General features: G+C 38.1%; 1 protein-coding gene across 5 annotated transcripts in view; it reads left to right on the top strand.

The window, feature by feature from the left end:
• The first annotated feature begins 1,813 nt into the window (after nt 1-1,813).
• The window catches only part of Scn8a (sodium voltage-gated channel alpha subunit 8), a 113,608-nt gene continuing 92,096 nt past the window's right edge, over nt 1,814-23,325 (top strand). For all 5 annotated transcript variants that reach the window (XM_077799304.1, XM_026398646.2, XM_026398645.2 and 2 more), the window contains exons 1-3: nt 1,814-2,089; nt 21,074-21,192; nt 23,075-23,164. In XM_077799304.1, coding sequence (XP_077655430.1) covers nt 1,814-2,089; nt 21,074-21,192; nt 23,075-23,164 — 485 coding nt within the window. The remainder of the gene's footprint in view (nt 2,090-21,073; nt 21,193-23,074; nt 23,165-23,325) is intronic.

The following is a 23,325-nucleotide window of genomic DNA, read 5'->3' as shown; positions in this document are numbered from 1 at the left end:
TCAATGTGGGGGGATATTTATAAATAAAGGATCAATAGAGCCATAACATTTTATTTGATTTCCTTAATGTACCAGTCTGTTGCTTTAGGGGACTAATAGGAGATATGATAGGATGTGGGTAACTGATTATTGTTGTAATAAAAGAAGTATGAGATGTCAGAGCTCTTGGCTGTGACTTTTAATCCTGGCCCTGGGACTTTGGGTAAGCCGTCTCTTAAGATCCCTTCTCATCTACAGAATGGAATGACTGGACCTACATGTCTTGCAGCTCTAAAGTCCTATGCAGTTATTTTTCTGGCCCCATCTCCTGTCTGTGGAATGTTTTTCTCTGCAGCATGAGGCTAACGATGTGGACCTACCTGGGATAAGTGTGTTGTTCTGGCCTTATCAACCCTGGAGTAGGTGAAGTGCCCAGCCCACATACAGATGCTCTAGGCTGCACAGCAGCACCCTGCAGTCACCACCAATAGACAGAGCCTGGGGTGTGGGTGGGATGGGGGTAGGGATGGGGGTTACAGAGCAGGTGGATTCACGAAAGGAGTTCTCAGAAATTGCACTCCCAAATTACTTAGAGTTAATTCTACTACCATTCTCTTGAGGAACTTCAAGTTTTATGGATTCTTGCCTTGAAATGGACCCTGAGGGCTAAGTAGGAGGGAAAAGAATTGTTAACCTTTTAAATTTTTTCCCAGGTTGTCCTTTTAGAGCCCACAAAGCTAATGGAAGAAAGTGGCACTTTGAGCATCAGGTGAGCTGCCAGACTCTGTCTATGTGTTCTGGCAGGAACTGAGCACTGTTGCTTTTGCCACCAGAATTCCTCCATTTAAAGCTTGTATATGGATAACCCGGCTTTTCAAATACCAGGCTTAGAAGTCCCCAGCTCCTGTATGGCATTCAGTCTTTCATTTTAGAAAAGAATTTTGGGTTGTTTCTCCATTTCACGCCTCATACTTTGGACTTGAGCCCCTCTGGGGGTCTCCACCATGGCAGGACAGAACAAGCTCTCTGGAATTCTACTCGCACTTGCTTTTTCTCATTGCCAAGCAGGAGGTATTTATAGAGAAGTGTCTGCCCTCACCACAGAAACCATGTTTAGTGTTTGTCTCAGGCAGGAGCTTTGTCTTAGAAGAAGATACTTATGGACTTTTATAGTGGATAGATTTTAAGCAACTTGGTAAATTGAAAAATAACTTGAAGTGGAAGGACTAAAGCAGACAGAAGCTATTGTATTCATTTTTTGTGCCCACAAAGTTTCTAAGGGCTAATTTTGTTTTCAGCAAGTGAAATTTGAGAAGAGGAGCAACTTATCCTTGTGTTGCCCTTAAAGAGGACTGCTTTTTGGGGAGTGGAGATCCAGGAAAGGAAGGTGACCTGAGCATATAAGGCCACACGAGTTAATATATGCCCAACAGAATGTTAAATATGCCTTATTAATTTAGAATAGAACTTCCCTGAGGATAGGGAATACTTCATTTTGTTGTCTATGGTTTCTAACAGTAAGTTGGATCTAAGTAAATGTAACAATTGCTAGCAACCCAGGAGTCTCCTATCTTTCCATTTGCCAGGCTGATCATTCTGTGAGGGGTGATTATGAACATTACCTAGTCCATTCACGCCACAGATTTCCTGAAGAAAAAAGAAGTCATGGAAGAGACTGTGTTGCAAAGGTTGTGAATAGGGTTGAGAGTGAGATGGTTTAGTCTGGCCTCTTTTTAGAACAGTGATTGATTAATGCTGTCTGTGTTGCTGTTTCTTCTAGAGCTGACCTGTCCTGGAAGCAGCATAACTAACGAAGCTGCTGCAGGATGAGAAGATGGCAGCGCGGCTGCTTGCACCACCAGGCCCTGATAGTTTCAAGCCTTTCACCCCTGAGTCGCTGGCAAACATTGAGAGGCGCATTGCTGAGAGCAAGCTCAAGAAACCACCAAAGGCCGATGGCAGCCATCGGGAAGACGATGAAGACAGCAAGCCCAAGCCAAACAGTGACCTGGAAGCAGGGAAGAGTTTGCCTTTTATCTACGGGGACATCCCCCAAGGCCTGGTTGCGGTTCCCCTGGAGGACTTTGACCCATACTATTTGACGCAGAAAGTGAGTTGGAGGAGGTGCAGCCGCAGATGCCCCTTTCCTAAAAGGCTGTGGGAGGTGGGGAGAAAGAGCTGTGGCGTTTTGTCAGAGTGGGGAGAAGAGAAGTAGTTAGCTTTTTTTTGGTTCTGATTTTCAGGGGTTGTTTTACCATTTAGTTGCTGGTAAGGATCATTTGTGGATCTTCTTGTCAACTCTGTTAATAGGACTTCTGGTATTGGCTTCAGGTCAGATCAGAAAAAGAGGACATAGGGATTGTGGGGTAGCTCAGTGATAGAGCACATGCACAAGACCCTGAGTTCAATAGCCAGCACCAAAAGGAAGGAAAAAGAATATTTATTAGTGTCAATAAAAAGAAGAAAAAGAAGATAATATAGTATAGCCCTGTGGAATCTCTTAGACACACACATTTGAAATTCTGTCTTTAAATATAAAGAAGATGTTACTATTGCAAATCAGCAGAGTCTGTGGTTAATATAGTGGAGAGGATGGGTTTGCTCTCTTGTACGGTCCCTTTTGTGACATTAGAGCATTGCTGCTGGGGACAGGAATAGAATAAAGCACTCTGAGCCAAAGAGGAGGACTCCAGGTCTTTGGTCTTGTTACATAGTTGTCTGGATGGATTCTTGCAGCAAAGTCAATTCTGTTCTTCCTGTAGTAGGAAACACAGGTGAAAGAAATACCAGTCTTCCTTTGGCCAAGGGTTTCAGACTTCCCAAATACTTGACTAAATCTTAGTTTTCTTTCTCATAGTTATCTACTGAAACAAAGCAACAGATAGAGAAGCAAAGCCTCCAAGATGTTTCACCAGCTAACCAATTAGCCATTGAATCCTGAGGGCTAACATCAAATACATTTTAGGGGACTGCTATCCAACAGATGCCATTTAAAGAATTATAAAGAATTAGATTGATAGGTTTTATATTTACAATATAAAACTTAACTAAACTGTCTCTGTTAACAAAACTGCCCTTAATTAAATTGCATTTTTGTCTTTCAATTTGAGAAGAAAGTTAAGCTTTTTTGACTTGAAAATGGAATAGAAGTAACAGATTTAGCTATAGCTGTGGAGGCATTTTTAGTTTGGGATGACAAAAGGAGTTTAAGACAGCTCTACACAAAATGGCTCTTTACCCAGGTGCTTCTGTTCCTGCGTAGAGTAGTTACATAGTAAGAAAAAAATGGAACCAGTGGTCTAAATCTTTCCAGTTTAAGAAATATAAAGAACAGTAGACTGGAAGTAAGGAATTTTGACTCTACAATAATTCACTGTTTATTATTTACTTTTTAAAATATGTATTGTCCAAGATACCACAAATAATTTATATGGGAAAAATTACACGAAGGAAAAAAACTTCACAAAAGGATTCATGACTGTTAGCAAGTCCCTTTATCTCTCTGGGTCTAAACTATTTATTTTTCCAACTCATATACAAACTAAACTTTGTTTTGTTGAACCTGACTTAAGATTTGAAAAATATATAGATATATTAGTTCTCAGAACCCATTTTCCCTTCTGTACTCTCTGGTTCCTGCCCTGTTGTTTCTCTTTCCTCTTCCAATGCCTCAGTTTTCAGTGGTCTGGATTGCAAGTGAGAACTCTTCAAAGAGAGTAGGTCTCCGGCCCTGATGTGTGTTATTCTTTGGATAGGCCAAATTGTTGATGTAGCTCTATTATGGGACTGGCTCAGCATGATAGAAAGTCTGACTTGAGCCTTTGGCTTTGCCACAAAGGTAAATTGTCCCTTGAAAGGATAACCTTAGTTGTAATTTTTTTTTTGGGGGGAGGCGGGGGGTACTCTTTAAAAAACTGTTTATAAAATACAAACACTCAGTTAATGATTATTGTAAAACAAACAACACCTATAGTTGTGTAGGCATTAAGAGAAAGAAAGCTCTGCTAGCATTTCAGAAGTATTTATTGTACTTTTACTTACTTTTCTATTTATTTTTATGGTGCTAGAGAACAAACCCAGAGCCCTGAGCATGCTAGGCAAATGCTCTGCTGCTGAGCTACGACCCTCAGCCCCCACATTGTACTTTTAAGTGAGGAATTTTTCAGTTGATTAAAATTAATGTGCTTCCTCGAGTTCACTTGCAAATCTTACTAGTATTACTAATACTTCTTACTAATTAGGCCTTGCACTATGCTAAATTAGCAGGGCCTCTCCTACAAGGAAGCACACTGGGAATTAACCCACAAATCAAACATTCATGAAGGTAGAAGTGACTTTAAGAGGACATTCCTTTCTGTTTGCGTTTCAAGGGCTGCCTTAAATAAATCTTAGCAAAATATTATCTCTTTTCTGTGCTAAATGATACAAGCAGAATCCTTTATCTTTTTCTCAGGTCTCATTTTCTAACTAATAAATCATTTTTATCACTTTCCCAGAAACTTGTTTTTTCATTCCTTCCCTCTTTCTTTTTTGGGGGTAAGAGAGAACCAGTTTCCTATTATTTTTAAGTTCTGGTGTCATCCCATTTTGGATTCCACATTCCTGAGGCACCCAGGGCCATGCAAGTTGTATAGCAGATTTTCAGGAAGCTGTTCTTTATTCTAGTTGGGGGCTGGTTTGGCCTGTCCCAAGCTTCTGAGATTCTTTTTGGGTTCCACAGAGACTTTTCCAGCTGGTCACTACAACAACCTGGATCTTCCTCTCTTTGAATTCCTCAGACCTCCCAGTGCTACAACTTTACATTTTCTTTCCCTGTTGGTACTCTGTTCTAATGCCTCCTTTCTTTGGATTTCTTATTTTTCAATTGTTACAAATATTTGAGTTTAAGGGGCATTTAATAATTTTATTTGTTTACCATTTAAAATAGGTAATACGTTTAACTGGTTAAAAATTCAAAGGTATTTATTTGGTAAAAGTCTCCCTTTTATCCTTGTCCCTCATATGCCTTCTCCCTTAGTCTTCTGCACTGACAACCACTCATAGCAGTATCTGCCAGAGTTTCTTTATATATGTGTAAGCCAAAGCAAATACATATTTTTAAGAACTTGAACTCTTCTTTTTTCTTGCCCCCCCCCTTGACTATTTTCTTAGGCTCATTTAATTTTGGCTCCCCTTCTTTCAAACTATGAAGTCTTACCTATCAATTCTCAATTCATTTGCCTCCTCCCCCAATTTTTTTGGGGGGGATGTATAAAGTCAAGGACTGTTGAAAGTGTCCCTCTGTCTTCACTACAGAAAATACTCTCTAATGAATCATAATACTTGCTGAATTTTAAATACCCATATATATTCCTAATAACAATAATAGGCAACAAGAAAGTCTATGGATTAAGTTGAAAGAACGCCTTCCTAGCTTTCCTAGTTGATTCCTATTCCTTTTTCCCATTTCTTAGAACTGATAATTTGTGTGTTCTTTTTATTTATTAATTGTACTCTGTTATAAGAAAGTTCTATCAACAAAAATTCAAATTACAGGATTGATTGATGTGTCTCTAAATAGGGCACATTCCTGTTGCATTCAACAATTGTATATGGCTTCCCAAAGTTTTATTTTACCTTCAACTCTTCCTCTATTCCTTTGTCCACAAAGGAATCAGAAAATCACAGAAAATTATAATTTGGTAATCTTAGACATCAGCTAGATCAGCCTCTTCGTTTTATAAATTTTATGAGGTGAAGTACTTTGCAAAAGCCAGCACCACTCTTAGTAGTAGAACCAATCAGTATTAGAAATCAGGCCTCCCAACTCTACATACATTACAATGTATTTCTGTTTCCCACTTTTAAAATTTTATATTGGGCTGGGGTTGTGGCTCAGCGGTAGAGCACTCGCCTCACATGCACAAGGCCCTGGGTTTGATCCTCAGCACCACGTAAAAATAAATAAGTGAAATAAAGGTATTGCGTCCAACTATAACTAAAAAATAAATATAAAAAAAATAAAATAAATAAAATTTTATATTATTTGATCCTCAGCCTCAATTGGCTCAGTTCTTCTGATATTGGACAGTCAAAATAAAGAAGAAAAATGAACTCCTTTTCATTTACATTCCTAATAACCCCTGTGGTTTATAACTCTTCTTAGTCAGTTGAGTCCTAAAATATAAATGGGTAAGAGCTATGCCTCTGGGGGAGAAGGATGGTGGGCCAGCGGCCCTGGACAGGCTCTCCCAGAGACCCCGGCTCTTATCAACACAACTACAGTTATTCAGCCATGTGGTCTTCAGACAATTAACAACCTCTTCACTTATTGTTACTTTTCAAAGGAATATTCTCTCTCACCCACTATAATGCATCCCCAGTCTAAGCCAGAATATTATTTCAGAAAGAGCACCTACCTGGGAATGTAAAACCTTGGCTTTAGTTCCAGTTTGTCCTTGTTTGCCCTTAGGTGAATCACTTAAATTCTTTGGACTTCAGTTTCCTTATCTACAATATATACATAATAGTTGTACCTACAAATACATCTTTAATTGTATTTCACATTTATTGCACTTTGTGTTTGATTGCAGACTATTTTGTTCCTTTAGGGTTTTTCCGCCTTCGGGTCTTGTCCCCTCCTGGTGGAATGCACTCAGTTCTTTTCACTTCACTTTTTAGTATTCTACCAGTTCGTCCAGGCCTGGCTCAGAGATCTCCTTCCTTATGGCCCAACTTGATTCTCGTGCAACAGAACAGGTTCCTCCTTCTTCTCTTCTGAATTTTAGTAATATGCCCAGATCTTCAGCCCCACCTTAGAAAAGAAGATATTTTTAAGTTTCATTCAGTTTAGGTGTGGAGGGTAACAGTTCCTAACAGTCCTTACAATTTTCTTCTTACTTCACTAATGTTAGTGCCATCAGTTTCCTCAAATGAAAAACACTTACACATGTACACACAGGCTCATAAGTTCCTGGCAGAAAATCCTTGCCAAATTTGTTTTCACACACTTTCAACAGGTATGCAGCACAGAGACAGGCTATTAAGGGAAGATTTATGTTCATTCGGCATGATTTTGAAGTTTTGCTAATGAGTTGTTCCATTGCTTGTTTTTACACAATAAGTTTATAAAGATGTTGCTTTCTATTTTAAATAAAAACTACATATTTTAAATTGTTGCTTTATTCTGTTAAAATTTTTCCCAATAATATAAGAAAACAAAGTGGTAGTTTAGTTGTTTTATTCACCAAATCAGATTGAAGCAAATATTTTAGAGCTGAAAGGTGGGCCATTCCCATGGTGATGGATTAATGATGGGCATATATGGGATTTCTTGTTCACCAAATAAGGTTACGTAGAGGGAAAGGAATTTAATTAAGCATTCCTAAGTCTGATTCCTCTTTTTAACTTTAGTAGTTGATCAAGAATTATTCTAGATGATTTGGGGCATATCACAACCATTCGGAGTCTCAGTTTCTCCAATCTAGAAAATTAAGATCATGCTAATAGATAATATCTCACATCTTTTACAGAATTTTTCTAAATATCATTTCTTGGCTAACCTATATAAAACAGATCAGCCAAATTGCCTATTAAATAGCCCATTAATGCTTCATTTTTCTTCATAACACTTAACATTTGCCATATAGGATATTTGTTTAATGTTCATTTTCTCATATTATCATCTGGAGCAGTGCCTGCTCTATAGTAAGCGTTTGATCAATATTTGTTGAATGAATTAATCTTATGAAATAATGCATGTGAAAACACTATGTGATTTTCTAAGTGCTATGGACACAAAAGGTAACATGACTTTTTTTTTTTTCCCTAATGACAAATGTTTCTATATGAAATGAACTAAACTCTAGGGGAAAAATGACCGATTATCAGTATTTCTTTCCTCAAAGAATTGATTGTGTTTAGGAACTAAAGAGGGAATCAGGGAGAGGATTTCCTGTTGTTTTGGCTATATTTTTAGAGGGCTGGATAATTTGTGAAGTGCCATCAGGTTATGTTTCTTTTGTGAAGCCTTAGAATTAGAAAGAACTTTATCAAAGGCCTTAGGCAACAACCTCTACTAGTGCTTAAATCGCTTCTTGACTTATTGGTCACCAGTGTGTATCACCCAAATCTTCTGTTGTGTCCATCTGCACTAAATGTTTTGCTGTTTTCTTGGCTATGTCAGTTGTTACCCATACTCTATTAACTAACTATTAAGGAAGTCAGAGAAATTTGGGTGGCCTCATATAAAATGTGATTGATTTATTCAACAAGTACTTCTTCAGTGAGGCATTCAGTTCTCTTGGAGTAAATAAAGATTCACAAAGTCCATTCTTTACCCTAAAATAGGTTGTAACTGGTGTCACTTTTGACAAGAGAGCCTTGGGTAAATTTCATAACGAGTAATGTTTGAATTAGACCTTGGATTTTAGAAATGAGGGATGAACTAAAACATTCTAGGCAGAGAGAACAACATAAACAGAGGCTCAAGGACAATGGCATTGGACATGGTAGAGTGTCTGGCCCTGGTCATCCAAAGTGATTGGAATGTGGGGAATGACTGAGGAGCAGTGGGAGAGAAGTCTGGGAAGGGAGGTACAGAGCCATATCATGGAGGGCTGAGAATGTTAGGCCCAGAGTTTGGTCTTTATTTGATAAGCAGTAGAGAGCTATGAGGGTGTTAGAAGGGAGTGAGCTTATGTGATTACAGCCAACTTCGTTCAGCAAGGTGAATATTGCAGCAGTAGTTAGGATGGACCTGAGGGAAAGAAAACTGGGACAGAGAGAGCAGTTAGGAAGTAATGAAGGATCTGAGTTAAAGTGGTGGAAGCAGAAATTAGGGGGAATGGATAAATTTAAGAGTTGGTGTAAAGATGAATTGATAGGATTTTATGATTGATTGTGGAGGGTTAAGGAAATATTTCATCATTCATTTGATAATGTGATAAATTGTTAGAGTGTTTTCTATGTGCCCAGTCTCTGCCCCATGCCCTGAGAACAAAACGGACAAGCTGCATGCATTCTTAGAACTCAAGTTTTGTTAGGGAGACAGGTAATAGACATATAAGAAAGTAAGGTGATTATGGGTAAAGATACATGGATTAAAGAAGATAATATGGTCCAGCCTTGGTCCAAGTATTTTGGAGATTTGGGATGCACTAACCTTGTACTGAGACTAAACTGGGAAGTTCCAGAAGAATTGAAGGTTACATTCTCTCTAAATATTCAGTGTTTTAAATAGGTTTCTAGCAAGTACCAAATTTTAATCTTCAAAAGGATCTGTAATGCAGATATTCTGTGTTGTTTAAAAAAAAACAGTGTTGTTCTGTTGAGAGTTTGCTGTCTTACATTTTTATGTGGCAGGAGTTCAGTACATTTTAGCATCAATGTAATCTATAGAAGTGCCTAGAGATAAACCTAGCATTCTCTCCAGAAAATATCTTCAGGTGTCCTGAGGTCTTTTACAAGCACTCAGTTGTGATTCCAAAGTTCTGAGCTACATATCAAGAGCCATCTTTTACCTGAACTCTAGGATATTCATAACTAGCTAATCACTTCAGCCATAAAATTCCACTGGTAGGTAGTTTTAGGAACTAGTTTCTATAGGATGTGAGCTGTGAAATCCTAATAATTAAAAAAATTGACCTATTGAATGGAGTTATTCAAAATATCCATTTAAATGTTGGAGATCTTAAGATTATATTGATACTGATAATTTTCTAACAATAATTAGCCATCTTTTAAGTCCTTTCTTAATCAAGGAGAGTCAAACTGTCATCTTTACACAAAGGGATACTTCTCTTACTCATTGTGTCTAAATTCATATAGAAGTTGTAAGTGGTTCTTTATATACAACCCTCGTTGACACAATTTAAGATTAGAATTGCCCCCACTATATGGCAGTTTTTGCCAACTCTAATTCTAACAGAATTTTTGATACAAGCTCTGAAGATGCACTCCTATTTCAGGTACTTTATTGAGACTGCAATATTTGGCCTGTGGAATGAAATGTGAATAAGAGTCCTCCAATTTCAAAGGGGAAGGTGCCCATCTCCTATTCAAGATCAGTCTCTCTCCTGCCTTTGACCCTATCCCTTTCTACCTGCTGCTTCTGGGCCTTCACACTCTTGGAGCCTCCTTCCTCTTCTGCGCTTGCAATCTTTCCCTCTTCTATTGGTTCCTTCCCCCCAGGCTATAAACACACAAAGCCTCTCCCATACTCATGGGTCCTCATAGTTCCACCTAGTGTGATCTCTTCTCAAGCCATTGAGAACTTTTACAGTTCTCAGGAGCCTCTACTCACCACCCATCCACCTCCTCCATCCTTGCAGCCTGACTACTTCCTCACCCTTCTCATAATGTTTTCAGGATAAGATCTTCTGAAGAAGGTAAGCTATCAAATCACTAAGTTAAAGATAGTTTTGAGATCTTATCTCTCTGAACATCTGTGCTGTGCTTGGCACCATTGATAACTCTCTGATTCATCCAGTTCTTTACCTCCTTGGCCTAATTTCCCTTATGTCTCAGACTCTTCCTTTTCTTCCTCTTTCCTTTCTTTCTTGTTTCTCATCAGTGTTGATAATGCCCCAGGGTTCAGTCCTTGGCCCTTGTTCCTCTCATCTGGCACTCTTGCTGGGTGATCTCATCCCATCTCTCCTTACCAGGCCTCCTGACTAGATCTCCAGCCTGGAATGCTCTGCAGTATTCAGCACTTTCCCAGTCACCTCTATCTGAATTTCCCACAGGTGACCCAGTGCATTCAAAATGGAGCTCATTTTCTCCTCTGAGACTTCTTACCTTCTTTCACCTGCTATCCTAGTTGATGACACCTCCAAAATTCTAGATATCATTTTTGACTCTACAATTTTCTTCATTCCTTGAGGATAACCAATATTATGGAGATTCCAGTCTAAAAGAAGTAGGAAAATTTATGGTTCAGAAACATACTTGTTCAAATTCCCTCAATAAGTATATGATAGAGCCAGATTTCATCTTCAGGGATCTGTGAATTTAATGCTCATGATCTTTCTACCATGCTATGTTGTCTCTGTAGAGTATATTGCAGAAAAATATTTTGGTTTTGTGTTTCTATTATCATTTTTAGAGCATTTCCTATCATTTTGCATTTCCCCAATAGGAAGTTGGTGTTTTGCCTTTTTATAATTCATTTTATGTATTATGTTCAGCATAGTATGGGCCATAGAAAAGGTAAGAGGACCTTTTAAGCCAAAATTAAGTATTCTTATAGGTGGATGAGCAAAAGATAGAAAAGGTGGCCATATAGTTTCAGTGGGTACTTAGCAAAAGCCTGAATAGTTATAGGATAGTTGGTTTTAACTGTATTATTTCTTCATATTTCCAAGATCCATTCATACTTTAACAAGTATGTATGAGCTGTGTCGTGCCATATGGGTCTCATGTTACGTACTCTGTGAAGCTGAGAAAATCCCAGTAGATGGAAGATAGACCCTGCCTTCACTGATCCTGGAGTCCAGTGAGAGACACTGACCATGTAAATAAAAATGAGTATTCTGGGAGCTGAGGTTATGGCTCAGTGGTAGAGTGCTTGCCTTGCATATGTGGGGCATTGGGTTCGATCCTCAGCAACACGTAAATAAATAAAATAAAGATATTGTATCCATCTACAACTTAAAAAAATGACTATTCTGTGTTAGCTGCTGCCATAGAAGTAAGGACAAGTGTTGTGGGATATACAGGAAGGAAGTATAATTCTGTTTGAGAGAACTGAACAGAGTTACCTTCAGAGAGGAAATAGTATTTGAGGTAGACTTTGAAGTATTAAACCCCATTAATGTTGATTAACCCCATTAATACATTATTAAATCCCATTAATTTTAGGGTTTATATATGCATTTAAAAATAAATAAGACAACAAGTTGACTTTAAAAATTAAAATGAAGTATTAAGGTATGGTAAAGGCGCTAGGGTTGTGGCTCAGTGGTAGAGCACTTGCCTAGCATGTTTGAGTCACTTCGGTTCAATTCTCAGCACCACATATAAAAAAATAAAATGAAGATCCATTGGCAATTAAAAAATAAAAACTAAAACAATTTAAAAAGATAAAGTATGGTAAAAAAAAAGAAGGAGAAAGAGGTGTGAAGAACAGGGCATACAGAGGCTGAGAGACATGAAAAAGGGTGAATTGTTTAAAATAGTGAAGTTAGTTGTGACTGGAGCATAGGGTATGGTGTGGGAAGAGCAGGTCAGGTGCCAGAGGCAGGTTGGATCCCAACTTATGCATATTGAACAATTGTGGTTTCTTCCATTTAGAGTGTTGTCAGGTCTGAAATAACGTCTGGGGCTCATTTTGAGCCAGTGAAGCCTTGCCTGTGACTCCAAAGGTCTTTTCACCCTTCCAGCTTGTGCACCTCCCACAGACTTGTGCCCAGTATGTGAGTAGTAGTTAATGTGAATCCTAGCCCTTAGAGCTTTTAATGTTTGGAGCCAAAGAGCAGAAGTGGCAGTTGAGTGTGACACAGCAACAACAGCATAGTCACATTCTGTGCCAGTCACTGTGTTAAGGACTTATGGTGACCTTTCATATAACCCTCACAACAACCCAACAAAGTAGGTACTATCAATTATTATCCTGTCTTATCAATAAGAAAACCTTAGCAACCTAAACTAAATTGCCTCAAATCATGATAGATATAAGTATCAAAGCTGGGTTTTGAATCCAGGTCTCTCTGGCCTCAAAGCCTCTCAATCACTATGTTCTGTTGCTTTCTGAGAAAAAATGAGAACAGATTCTAGAATATGAATTTAGAAAGGGTTTATTTGTTTTATATAATAAGCATGCATTTTGCCATATCCTAGAGCAGCAAGTCTGTATATCCTAAGATGATAAAGAGAAGGAAGTTACCAGCAAATTCATGTCAAAGGGTAGTGGGAAAGAATGGCCATGGAAAAGGTTTAGACTTGCCCTGCCCTGGGGAGCAGCATCTGCTGGCTCAACAGGGACATAGTGCTGCTGTTCTGCCAGCTGTGGCTTCCTGTGACCAGGATGTAGGCAGGAACAGTGTCAGCTGCTTCAAATGTGAGTTGGAAGGCATGGGGTTACAAGGTCAAACCAAATGAGGAGATGTATGAAGAAGGACCAGGAAAATGTATAGCCATAGACAGATGTGGTACTAGCATTATCTTCATCCAGCCCAACCTGGGGAAAAGACCCATAAATAAGTAATTGCTATACTCTTTGAGGCAAATGCAGGGGCTTTTCTTTTTGTGAATATCAAAGGGATTAGGTCAAGAAGGTTCCTTCACTGATCTGGATTGGCTCAGATAACCTAGCGTGGTAAAGAATTCCTGCCTAGAAGCAGGAGATCTGGACCCTAGTTTTTTCTACTATTCCTGTTGCCCACCTCTGTGACCATAGCTTAGACAGAGCACTTAGCTTGTTTTTTTTTTTTGTAGGTTTGTTTTGTTTGTTTGTTTGTTTGTTTGTGGTTTTTTGTTTTTGGTCTGATAATGAAGAGCTAGATTTTTGGTCTGATAATAAAGAGATAGATTTGATTAATAGTTTTGAAGTTGTGTGTTTTGTTTTTGAGTCAGGGTCTTTCCATGCTGCCCAGGCTGGTCTCTAACTTGTGAGTTCAAGTGATCCCCCTGCCTTAGTCTCTTGGGTAGGTGGGACTATAGGCATGCACCACTGGCTTAAAGCTTTTTAAAATTTCAGCGTGGCATGATAAGTAAGAGTATAGGCTTTGAAATTAGACTGTACTGGTTCAATTTAGATTGCTTTATTTTTTATGTGTGTACTGAAGATTGAATCCAGGAGTACTTAGTCACTGAGCCACATCCAACCTTTTTATTTTTTGAAACTGGGTCTCACTAATTTGCTGAGGCTGGCCTTCAACTTGTGATCTTCCTGCCTCAGCCTCCTGAGTTGCTAGGATTACAGGCATACACCACCACACCCAGCTAGGTTTCATCAGTTACTAGCCCTGGGGTCTTAGGCAAGTTACTTAACATTTCTGCCCTAATTTCATCATCTGTAAAATTGTATCTATCTCACAGAGTGATTGCTGTGAGACAGTTATTATAGAAAGCATCTTAGAAGGATACCTGCCACATAGTAAGTGCTTAATAAACCTTAAATATTATTATTACTTCAGATTCATTGGTAAAATTATCAGTAGCCAAAAGGATTTTGGATATATTTTTTGTTGATAGACCTTTATTTTATTTATTTATATACAGTGCTGAGAATTGAACCCAGTGCCTCACACATACCAGGCAAGCGCGCTACCGCTGAGCCACAGCCCCAGTCCCAGACTTTTTATTTGTTAATATGAGATTTAGACATCGCTTTTGCTCAGTTCTTGGTATACTGAAATAGGGACTTGTGGGATGAGGGTTCTAAATATTCAAACAGAAGTACAAGTGTAAAAAAAAAAAGTTTGTTTTGCCTAATCCCTCATGCCCTGCTTTATTCAGTATTTCTAAGGACAGTTCATACTAGGACACAGGTACTCTAGAAATATAGTCTAGTTATGCCTTTGCTGGAGCCTTCCTGGGACACATTGAGTCCATATAGCCTGTATTATGATTTTACTCGAGGGATTAATAAGGCATTATGACATCAAGATACTTCACTATGGTGGTGTCATTTTCATTTGACAAGTCATTTATTTCTGAATAGCTTCATAGCCTGACGTAGAATTTATTTAGATTCTGCTTCATATTTTCCTTTATTAAAACAAGAAAATTTTGAAAGGACATTTATTTGTTGCCTGCTATATTGGCCATATACATAGTTACTCTGAAGTGAATGCCAAATTGCTGTTGATTGTTGGACAGCTGGCCAGTTGCCCAGTTCAAAAGAGGTACTTAGGTCTGGGAGAATGTAGTATATATAATAAATAGGTTCAGACAGGCAAGAATTTAAGGCCAGAGAAGTCAGCTAAAATGAGAGGGTCAGGTAGTTGTGGAAATCAAAACAGGTAGGATCTAGGGTCCAGGTCCTGGGAGATAGTCATGAGCCAGTGCCAGTAGCAGTTATAGCCAGGTAGGCGCAAAGAGCCTTGGATCCCAGCTGCCTTCTTATAGATTAGGTAAGCCTCTGAGCCAAGAGGCTTACCTCTTGGCTTACCTCTGAGCCATTAGAGACAAGTCATCAGGTGTATACAGATTACTTTTGCCCTAATTGAGATCATGAGGCGGAGAACTTGGCTGAGTGGAGAGTCATTCTCCTGGGTCATGTGTCCCACAGCAAATGAGGAGCTGGGTCATAAACATTTCCCTAAGAAGCTTTCTGTTCTGTGATATACTCTAACATCCTTTTAGATTTATATACCCTTTGTTGTTTTAATGTGTACTTTTTGTATGGCTAAAAAAATCATTCCAGTCTTGGGATGGCGGTCAGGACATGTGATAAGTGGCAGCACAGCAGTACTGTGATAACTGTCTGTTTTATTATGTATGCAGTGTGCTGGAATCTGTTTGGTGTGTATATGAATGTGCGCAATGTCCCTTTTCCTAATTAGATGTCTTCCCCAAAAAGAAGACATCTCACCCTGAGTTAGCAGCAGTGGCAATGCTCCCTCATCACATGTTCTGGGCCCCACATTGCTAATTAGAAATGAAAAGCCTGTGCTTTTCAGAGGCTCATTTTATGCCAGCATGACACATTTATTAATACTCCATGCCATAATTTGCTAAGAGCCGTTCCACGGCTCTTAATGGGCCTTGTACGCTAATTCATTGACTGACTGTTGTTATAAACTGATATTTCCCCTTGGGCAGTAAATCACAGTCCAATTTCAATTTCCCTTTTACTCATTTACTTACAAAGATCTAACTTAAGACAGATTAGGTGAAATACTATAGGACTTTATAGGCACAAAGTGATTGTTGCTTAAAAAGTATTCTCATAAAAGTATAAAGTTTGTTGTCCTTCCTACTCTGGGCTTCAAAAGCTTTTGTGTTGGAGCACAGAGTTGAACAAGGGATGAAACTTTTTTCTGGATCTCACCAGCAGTTAAACAGTGATGACAGAGGTTTAATCATCCATGCAAATAGCTTTAAAAATCAATTATATGTATGGTCAGTGCATCACCAATTGTACTGTTCATTCTCTCTCCCATATTCACTGTTCCCTGGAGAGAGGGAAGGCAGTGGAGAGAGAAGCAATATTTGATGCATACAGTACTGCCCTGAGACTGCTCCCTGCTGCCCCCTGCTGACACAAGTATGGTTGTCAGGATAGTATCAAGCACTGTTGTACCTGGACTTGACGGATTGTAACTTGAGAGAGCAAAATAACTAACTTAGGAGAGCTCTACCAAGAAGTAATGTGAAAGAATAAATAATAATATGCCTTCTCTTCAAAAGTATGGTTTACTGCTTTGCTGCACTTCATCTATGCTGTGAAATTTCCAAATCAGAGAATCACAGATATCAGACCTGGAAAAAACCTGAGCACACCCCTCAGCCAGCCCTTTCTCTCATTTTATAGATGAGGAAAATGAGATCCAGAGAGGTGTGATGGCTCGCCTAGGCCATACAGCTATGTAGAGGTAGGCGAAGATAGACATGAGCTGAGAGATGATCTGGTGGTTCCCAAAACCTGGTGGACACAGATTCTTTGATTCTTCTGCAGACACATTTAACCAGAACCTCTGCAGGTGGGATATATGAATCTACTCAGATTATTCTTATGCAGCTGGTCTCACCTTAGTCAGAAACTGGTATTAGTGTATTCCATGGGCCAAGTCAACTCTGTCATCTATTTTTATGTGACCCATAAGTTCAGTATGGTTTTCATATTCTTCAACAGTTGGACATGTGAAAATTGTATGAAATTTCTGTGTTCATGAAGTTCTGTTGGAACATAGCCACTCTTGTTTTTTATACATTGTCTGTGACTACTTGTGTAACACAGTGGCAGAGTTGAGTTTTTACCACAAAAACTATGTGGCCTACAAAGCCTACAACATTTGCTACCTGTGCATTGACAATTAAAACTGGCCAACATTGGGTGTGTTCTCTCCGTCACATATGCACTGCCAATACCAGTATTAACAGGGAAATTCCTAAGCTATGAGGACTTGCATTATTCCAAATGTTATCTTGCTTTATGCAAAACTCCATTTTAATTATCTGTAAACCTGATTATCTTAATAATATTTTATTGTAATGCAACTTGCTACTTTACGTGTGGAGGATTTGCTTTCATTTCAGGAGGTTTAATGTGGACTGTGTGCTTGTTTCTTTTTTTTTTAATTCATTTTTCAGTTTTTGGTGGACACAACATATTTTTATGTGGTGCTGAGGATTGAACCCAGCACCCCCTGCGCATAACAGGCGAGCTTGTTACCGCTTGAGCCACATCCCCAGACCTGCTTGGTTTTTTTTGACTAGAGAAAATATCTGGTTTTCTAAATACATGATGAAGATATAGAATATAAATATTTAGAAAGGAGAAATGATAAGTGATTTTTGTTCTATGTGTAGCATTCAGTACCAAATTACGGAAATTTATTCTTCGTAAAATGTAAAATGTCCCTAATAATGCCTTTCTACTTACAAAACCGTAGTTATTTAATTCACTAAAGTTACCTAGTTTCCCTCAGTCTCCCACTTGTCAATTCATTGTTCTATTAATTCAGAATCCTAGCTGCCTCTGAGTTTATCTTCATCCAGAGAATAATAGTTTTAATTTCCTGATGTCGTCTTTTTCTTTTTCCTCTTCCACTTTTCCATTATCTCGGACAACATGAACATTTGTTTATTAACCAATAAACAAACATTGATTGAGTGCTTGCTGTATGCCAGGCACTGATTTTGTGATAGGAAATACCCCCCATGGTACCGCTAGATCCATTGTGACAAAATTAAGAGACAAGAGGTAGTAGATACAGAACATGACACTTTTTAAAATGCTGTTATTTATTTTCTACAGCAGTAGGCAATTTAGTGATGACCTGGCCTGGTGGTTTGTAGGGGCATGGGACAGTGGTTCTTCCATTGTTGCTTTGCTACTTTATGTAGTATATCCCAGGGACTCAAATTTCCCATTCACAGAGAATCCATCCCCCATTCCAGCTTCATTCTCTGCCATATAGCCATGAAATTGCCTCCCAGTCTGGCACAGTAGAAGCTGAAAGAGGCTCTGAGCTCCACATAATATACTGCTCTTTGCTACCTGAGCTTTATAGGTGGTTTCCCCTCCTGGGCTTTTGTAAGATGCAGAGTGCTAATAATCTCGCCTTCACCCATACTTCACAGAAATATTATGAGGTTGAATAAGGAGGTTATTTGAAAGACTGGCATTTTTACAGAGAAGGTTGCTATAGAAACACAGAGGGCTACAAGTACTTCAGAGAGGGGGTTTGAGGAAAGTCCTGCCCTATTTGTTTCTTTTGGAAAACAAACAAACAAAAAAAAAGGAAGTCAGAGCTGTACCTTTGATCTGTTTCATGGTAACTTTAGATCTACTATTTCTTTTCGCTTTTAGGATCAGACTATCCTTCCAGAACCAGGACACTAGTACAGGAAGTGCATTATTACACTGCAATATTGAACATGGGATGATTCAGTAGATGTTTCCAGAATATATATAGCTTTCCTATTGCGAAGATATTAGTGTGATTGGCAGACTAAGAAAGGTACAAATAGAAGAGAAAAGGAACTTAAAGAAAAATCTACCAACAGTTTATTTGGAACACATGAACTAAACATTATATTGGAACTGTGGGAGGAAGTGTTAAGATTGATTCCTGCCTTCAAAGAACTTAAAGCCTAGTTGTAAGGATGGGGGTAAAAAAAAGTATGTTAGTTGTGATTTGTTTCATAAATAGTCTTAATCAGGTTAAGGAAGCTTTTATTTCTAGTTTTTTTAGTGTTTTTAATCATGAAAGGATGTTGGATTTTGCTAAATGTTTTTCTGCACTTATGTGATAGTTATATGGTTTTTCTTTATTTTTAAAATTTATTTCATTGGTTGGTTTTCATATGCTAAACCATCTTTCATTTCTTGGATAAATTCCCCTTGGTCATGGTGCATAATCCCTTTTAAATGCTGGATTTGGTTGCTGGTATTTTTGTTGAGTCTTTTTTGTGTCCATATTCATGAAGGATATCAGTCTAGAGTTTTTTTGTGATGTGAATATCTGATTTGCTGAAATGTTTCCTTCTCTTCTGTTCTTTGGAAGAGTTTGTATTAATTCTTTAAACATTGGTAGAATTCATTAGTGAAACCATCTGGTCCTGGGCTTTTCTTTGCATTCATTCATTTTTTTTAATGTAAGGTAGAAACGATTAATTATTGTATAATCTCATTTGAGGGAGAGACTTTTTAAGGATATACCTTATCTGTATGTTTATATTTATACAGAACATTTCTGAAAGTATATTACTCCCCCCCCCGCCAAAAAAAAAAGGTAGCTGCAAAGTTATCCTTCAGTAAAAGGATGATATTAGTCATTCATCCCCCTCTCCCCCAGAACTGGGAATTAAGTCCAGGGGTGTTGTACCACTGAGCTACGTCCCCATCCTTCTTTCTATTATGAGACAGGGCGTAAACTGATGTGGCTGGCCTCAAATTTGCAATCCTCCTGCCTCAGCCTCTTGAGTAGCTGGGATAACAGACCTTTACCATCAGGCCCTGCCTTTTTGTTTGGTTGTTTGTTTTTAATTGTAAGCATACATTGCTCTAAATTAAAACAACAAAAACTACTTAAAATGACTTGCCTTTGGCCATTGCTCTCTGTATTTATTTCTGATCTGATCTCCTTAGAGACTGCCAGTCTAATAGACCCTGTTTCTCCAGCATCACGAGCTACTGTTCCCCTGCCCAGTTTTATTCTCATCAACACAAAATTACTTGTCCACTCCTTGAAAGCAGCCCACAGTTAACACTGTTGTGCTTCTTTGTACATGTTATGCTGTTCCCTTTCCTGCCCAATTTTTCTTAATTCCTATTTGTCCTTAAAACTCCTTCCAAATATGATTTACCTCTCTTTGTAAACCCTTTCCTGTTCATAGTCCTTTTTATTCTCCACCCAAGGAGGGGTGGGGGTCTCCCTCCTGTAGCTTCTTATACAATATACATATTTTATTTTGAATTTTGTACTTACCCTGCATCATAATTACTAGTTCACTTATATGTCTTCCCTAAAAGTACAATTCTGTTCAATTTTGTGTCCCTGGAGCTTAGCATAATGCTTGGCACAGAATGGATGCTCAAAAATAATTGAATTAAAATGAATTCGTAAGACAAAGCATTCAGGGTAGGATGAGCAGTGTGAACGAAGGCCAGAATTCATGCGTCATTGTAACCTGTTCTGGGGACATGGACTAGTTTGGCTACATGGGAGGATTCATGCTGGGGATACAGTTGAACAATTTTGGCAAGGTCTAAATTGGAAGCTCTTAAAAGCCAGATAGAGCAGACGTGGTAGATAAATATTGATATAGTGATTGAATGAAGAGCTCTTCTTACTTTCTTCCAGTCTTTGCTCAACTCTCTTCCCAGTAGGCTTACCCTGACTACCTTCTTTAAAACAGTCACCTCTCCATCTATCCATCCTCTGCCTCGAATTCTTGTCTTTTCCCTGGTCTTCCTCTTTTTTCTATAGCACCAATCACCTTCTATTGATCACAGTCTAAATAATTTATTTATTCATTATGTTTTATTTATTGTCTGTCCTCCCCATTGGAAAATACTCTCTCCAGATCAGGACTGCATTGTTCACTGATAACTCCCAAGTACGACAATATCGTCTGACGAGTATTAGTGTTCAGTCATCATTAGTTGAGTGAATGAATCCTAAATTAATGAACTTCAGTATCTTATTCAGATCTGGCATGGGGAGCTTAGGTATAGTTCAAAAGTCTTATTTCTGAAAGAGACAAATATATTTTGTAAAACTGCCAAGATTATGCCAGCTATTTGTAATAATCTGGGATAGGGCAGGAAAAGGGAGGTGAGGGGAAAAAGATAGTCTTAAGGTTTCTTGCCTTCAAAAGCAAATAGAAGTGTAAAAATTGTAAATACCTTTGAGTTTATTTATTCCATAACTAGAAAAATGTTGTTTTGTATGGTGATTAATTCTCATGATTTAATAATTTCTCTCTTTTTCTTTCTCCACAGACCTTTGTAGTATTAAACAGAGGAAAAACTCTCTTCAGATTTAGTGCCACGCCTGCCTTGTACATTTTAAGTCCTTTTAACCTGATAAGAAGAATAGCTATTAAAATTTTGATACATTCATATCCTTTTTCTACGAATGTGGAGTGAATGCAGCAACTGCCTGATTGTGTATGTCCTGATGTTTGACAACTGAATTATATATTAAGGGTTTGGTTTTGTTTTTGCCAATAGGAGAGTTTAAGAGTGTGGTCCTGACAAACCGCAAGCTGAAAATTAGCAAAATTTTTTTTTTCTTGGGATGATATCACTGGAGTCTGGAATTTTGGTGGTGTCATGAGGGACAAATTAAGATGGTAACCTTTAATTGAAGTCTTGACTTTTTAATTTCATCCTACCGGAGACTATTTAGCTTGTTAACATATTAAGATTCAATATGAGAATTTTTTTGAAAGCTGACTCTGGAGTTACAAATAGTTGAATGAATGCTTTAGAGATATTCCTTGAATATATATATATTTTTTCTTCAGCAGCTAGTTTAGAAAGTATCCATGATAATTCTCAGATGAAATAGCCTCCTCGTTACAGAGGTTTAGATGCAGATTGCAGGATAGATATGAATATTTTCTGGGATTCTTACTCTCCTTAAGTAAAAAAAAAAAAATGTTGATTTATTCATGTGACTTGGCTTTTACATCCTGTTATATAGAAAACCATATGACACTTGAAAAATTATGTGATGGGTTTAGCAACCCTACATAGTGACTTTAAACTTGCATGCTTGGTATTTAATTTAACAGCACTTTAGTCATGTGTCAAAGAGTATTGTATCCTCCAAAGAGGATGAAGAAATCAGCAGATGAACTTAGCCAATGAGTTTAGTAAGCCCCTGCCACATTGCAGGAATTTAGCAAACTGGTTCTGAAATCCGTGGTTTACAGGCAACATAGTTCACAAATCAGAAGATTTATGGGAAATAAATAATTTACAGTGGACTTCTTCCCTTTCTGTTAGATCAGAGGTGGAGTGCTTTTTTCTCTTCTGGTTCCAAAAAGTATGTTATTATACTCTCTTCTGGTTCCAAAGGGTATGTTATTGTACTCTAAAATAAAATCCAACTAGAAGAAGTAGCTTTCTCTTTTTAAAACTCCACTTGGAGAATAAAGATGGGGAATGTCATTAAGAAAAGAGAATAGGTTAGCAAATGAGTTAGAGCATGCTTATTAAACTGACAGTTTGAGTTTGAGAATCTCATGTTGACCTGAAACAGTTGAATTTTCCTCAATGAGAACAAAAAGAGCTAAGAAAGATGTGGATGAAACTGAAACGGCAGCAAAATGGTTTGCTATTCATAAACTTTTCTGGGCACTCTCAGAACAATCGATTAGATTTGCCCCAAGAGTCTGGGAATACAGATGTCCTTGAAATCTGTACCTAACATGCCACAATTGCATTTCCATGTTGGGCATATGCAGTGCACACTGGCTGGCACCTTGATCCCAAGACAGTTCAGCCCTCTGGAAGGACTGGGGGGCTGGACCATTAATTATATGTAGATTTTCAAATAATTACTTATGTAAGGTAATTAATAATAAGTGAATACTGAGTAGTAAAGATTTATTTTTTCACCTGATGATTTTTAAGTGTAGTAGACTGATAATTTCTATACACAAAGTTAAGGTAGTTAGAGGATTATTCTATAGTTGAAGTGAAAGTGGTAAGAGGAGAAAATATTTTATCCAAAAGATGTAGAACAGTAACAACCCTGTGGAAAGAAGAACCATCCACCCACAGTTCTCTGGTGGGGATATACACAGTGGCTTTCTTTGTTGGTGATGGTAGCCAATTTTCATTATCAACTTGCCTTTTTCTCTTCTGTGATTTGTCTCTGTTCTGTCTATTGATTGAGCTCTTATGATATCCAATGCAAAATGTGTTTGTTCCCTGAGAAAAATTTCTTTTAAAAAGCCAGATTTTGTGTATTCCCCCTTGACTATTCTCTACAGTATTTAGCATGATCATTATGTGCACTATTTTGACCAACTGTGTATTCATGACTTTTAGTAACCCTCCAGACTGGTCGAAGAATGTGGAGTAAGTAGCTCATTTATTTGTCTCCTTGTTTGCTTTAAAGATTTTTAAGTCATTGAATCTTGTGTTTTGCCAGTTTATCCATCAAGGAAAAGAAGAACAGTTATTGACACTATTTCGTGGAGAAGGGTGAGGATACATGTGGAATTTAGGAAATAGTTCTA

Source organism: Urocitellus parryii, chromosome 5 (assembly GCF_045843805.1).
Source record: "Urocitellus parryii isolate mUroPar1 chromosome 5, mUroPar1.hap1, whole genome shotgun sequence".
NCBI lineage: Eukaryota > Metazoa > Chordata > Mammalia > Rodentia > Sciuridae > Urocitellus > Urocitellus parryii.
The sequence above is the reverse complement of the archived record's forward strand: the minus strand, read 5'-3'. Positions and strand labels throughout refer to the sequence as shown.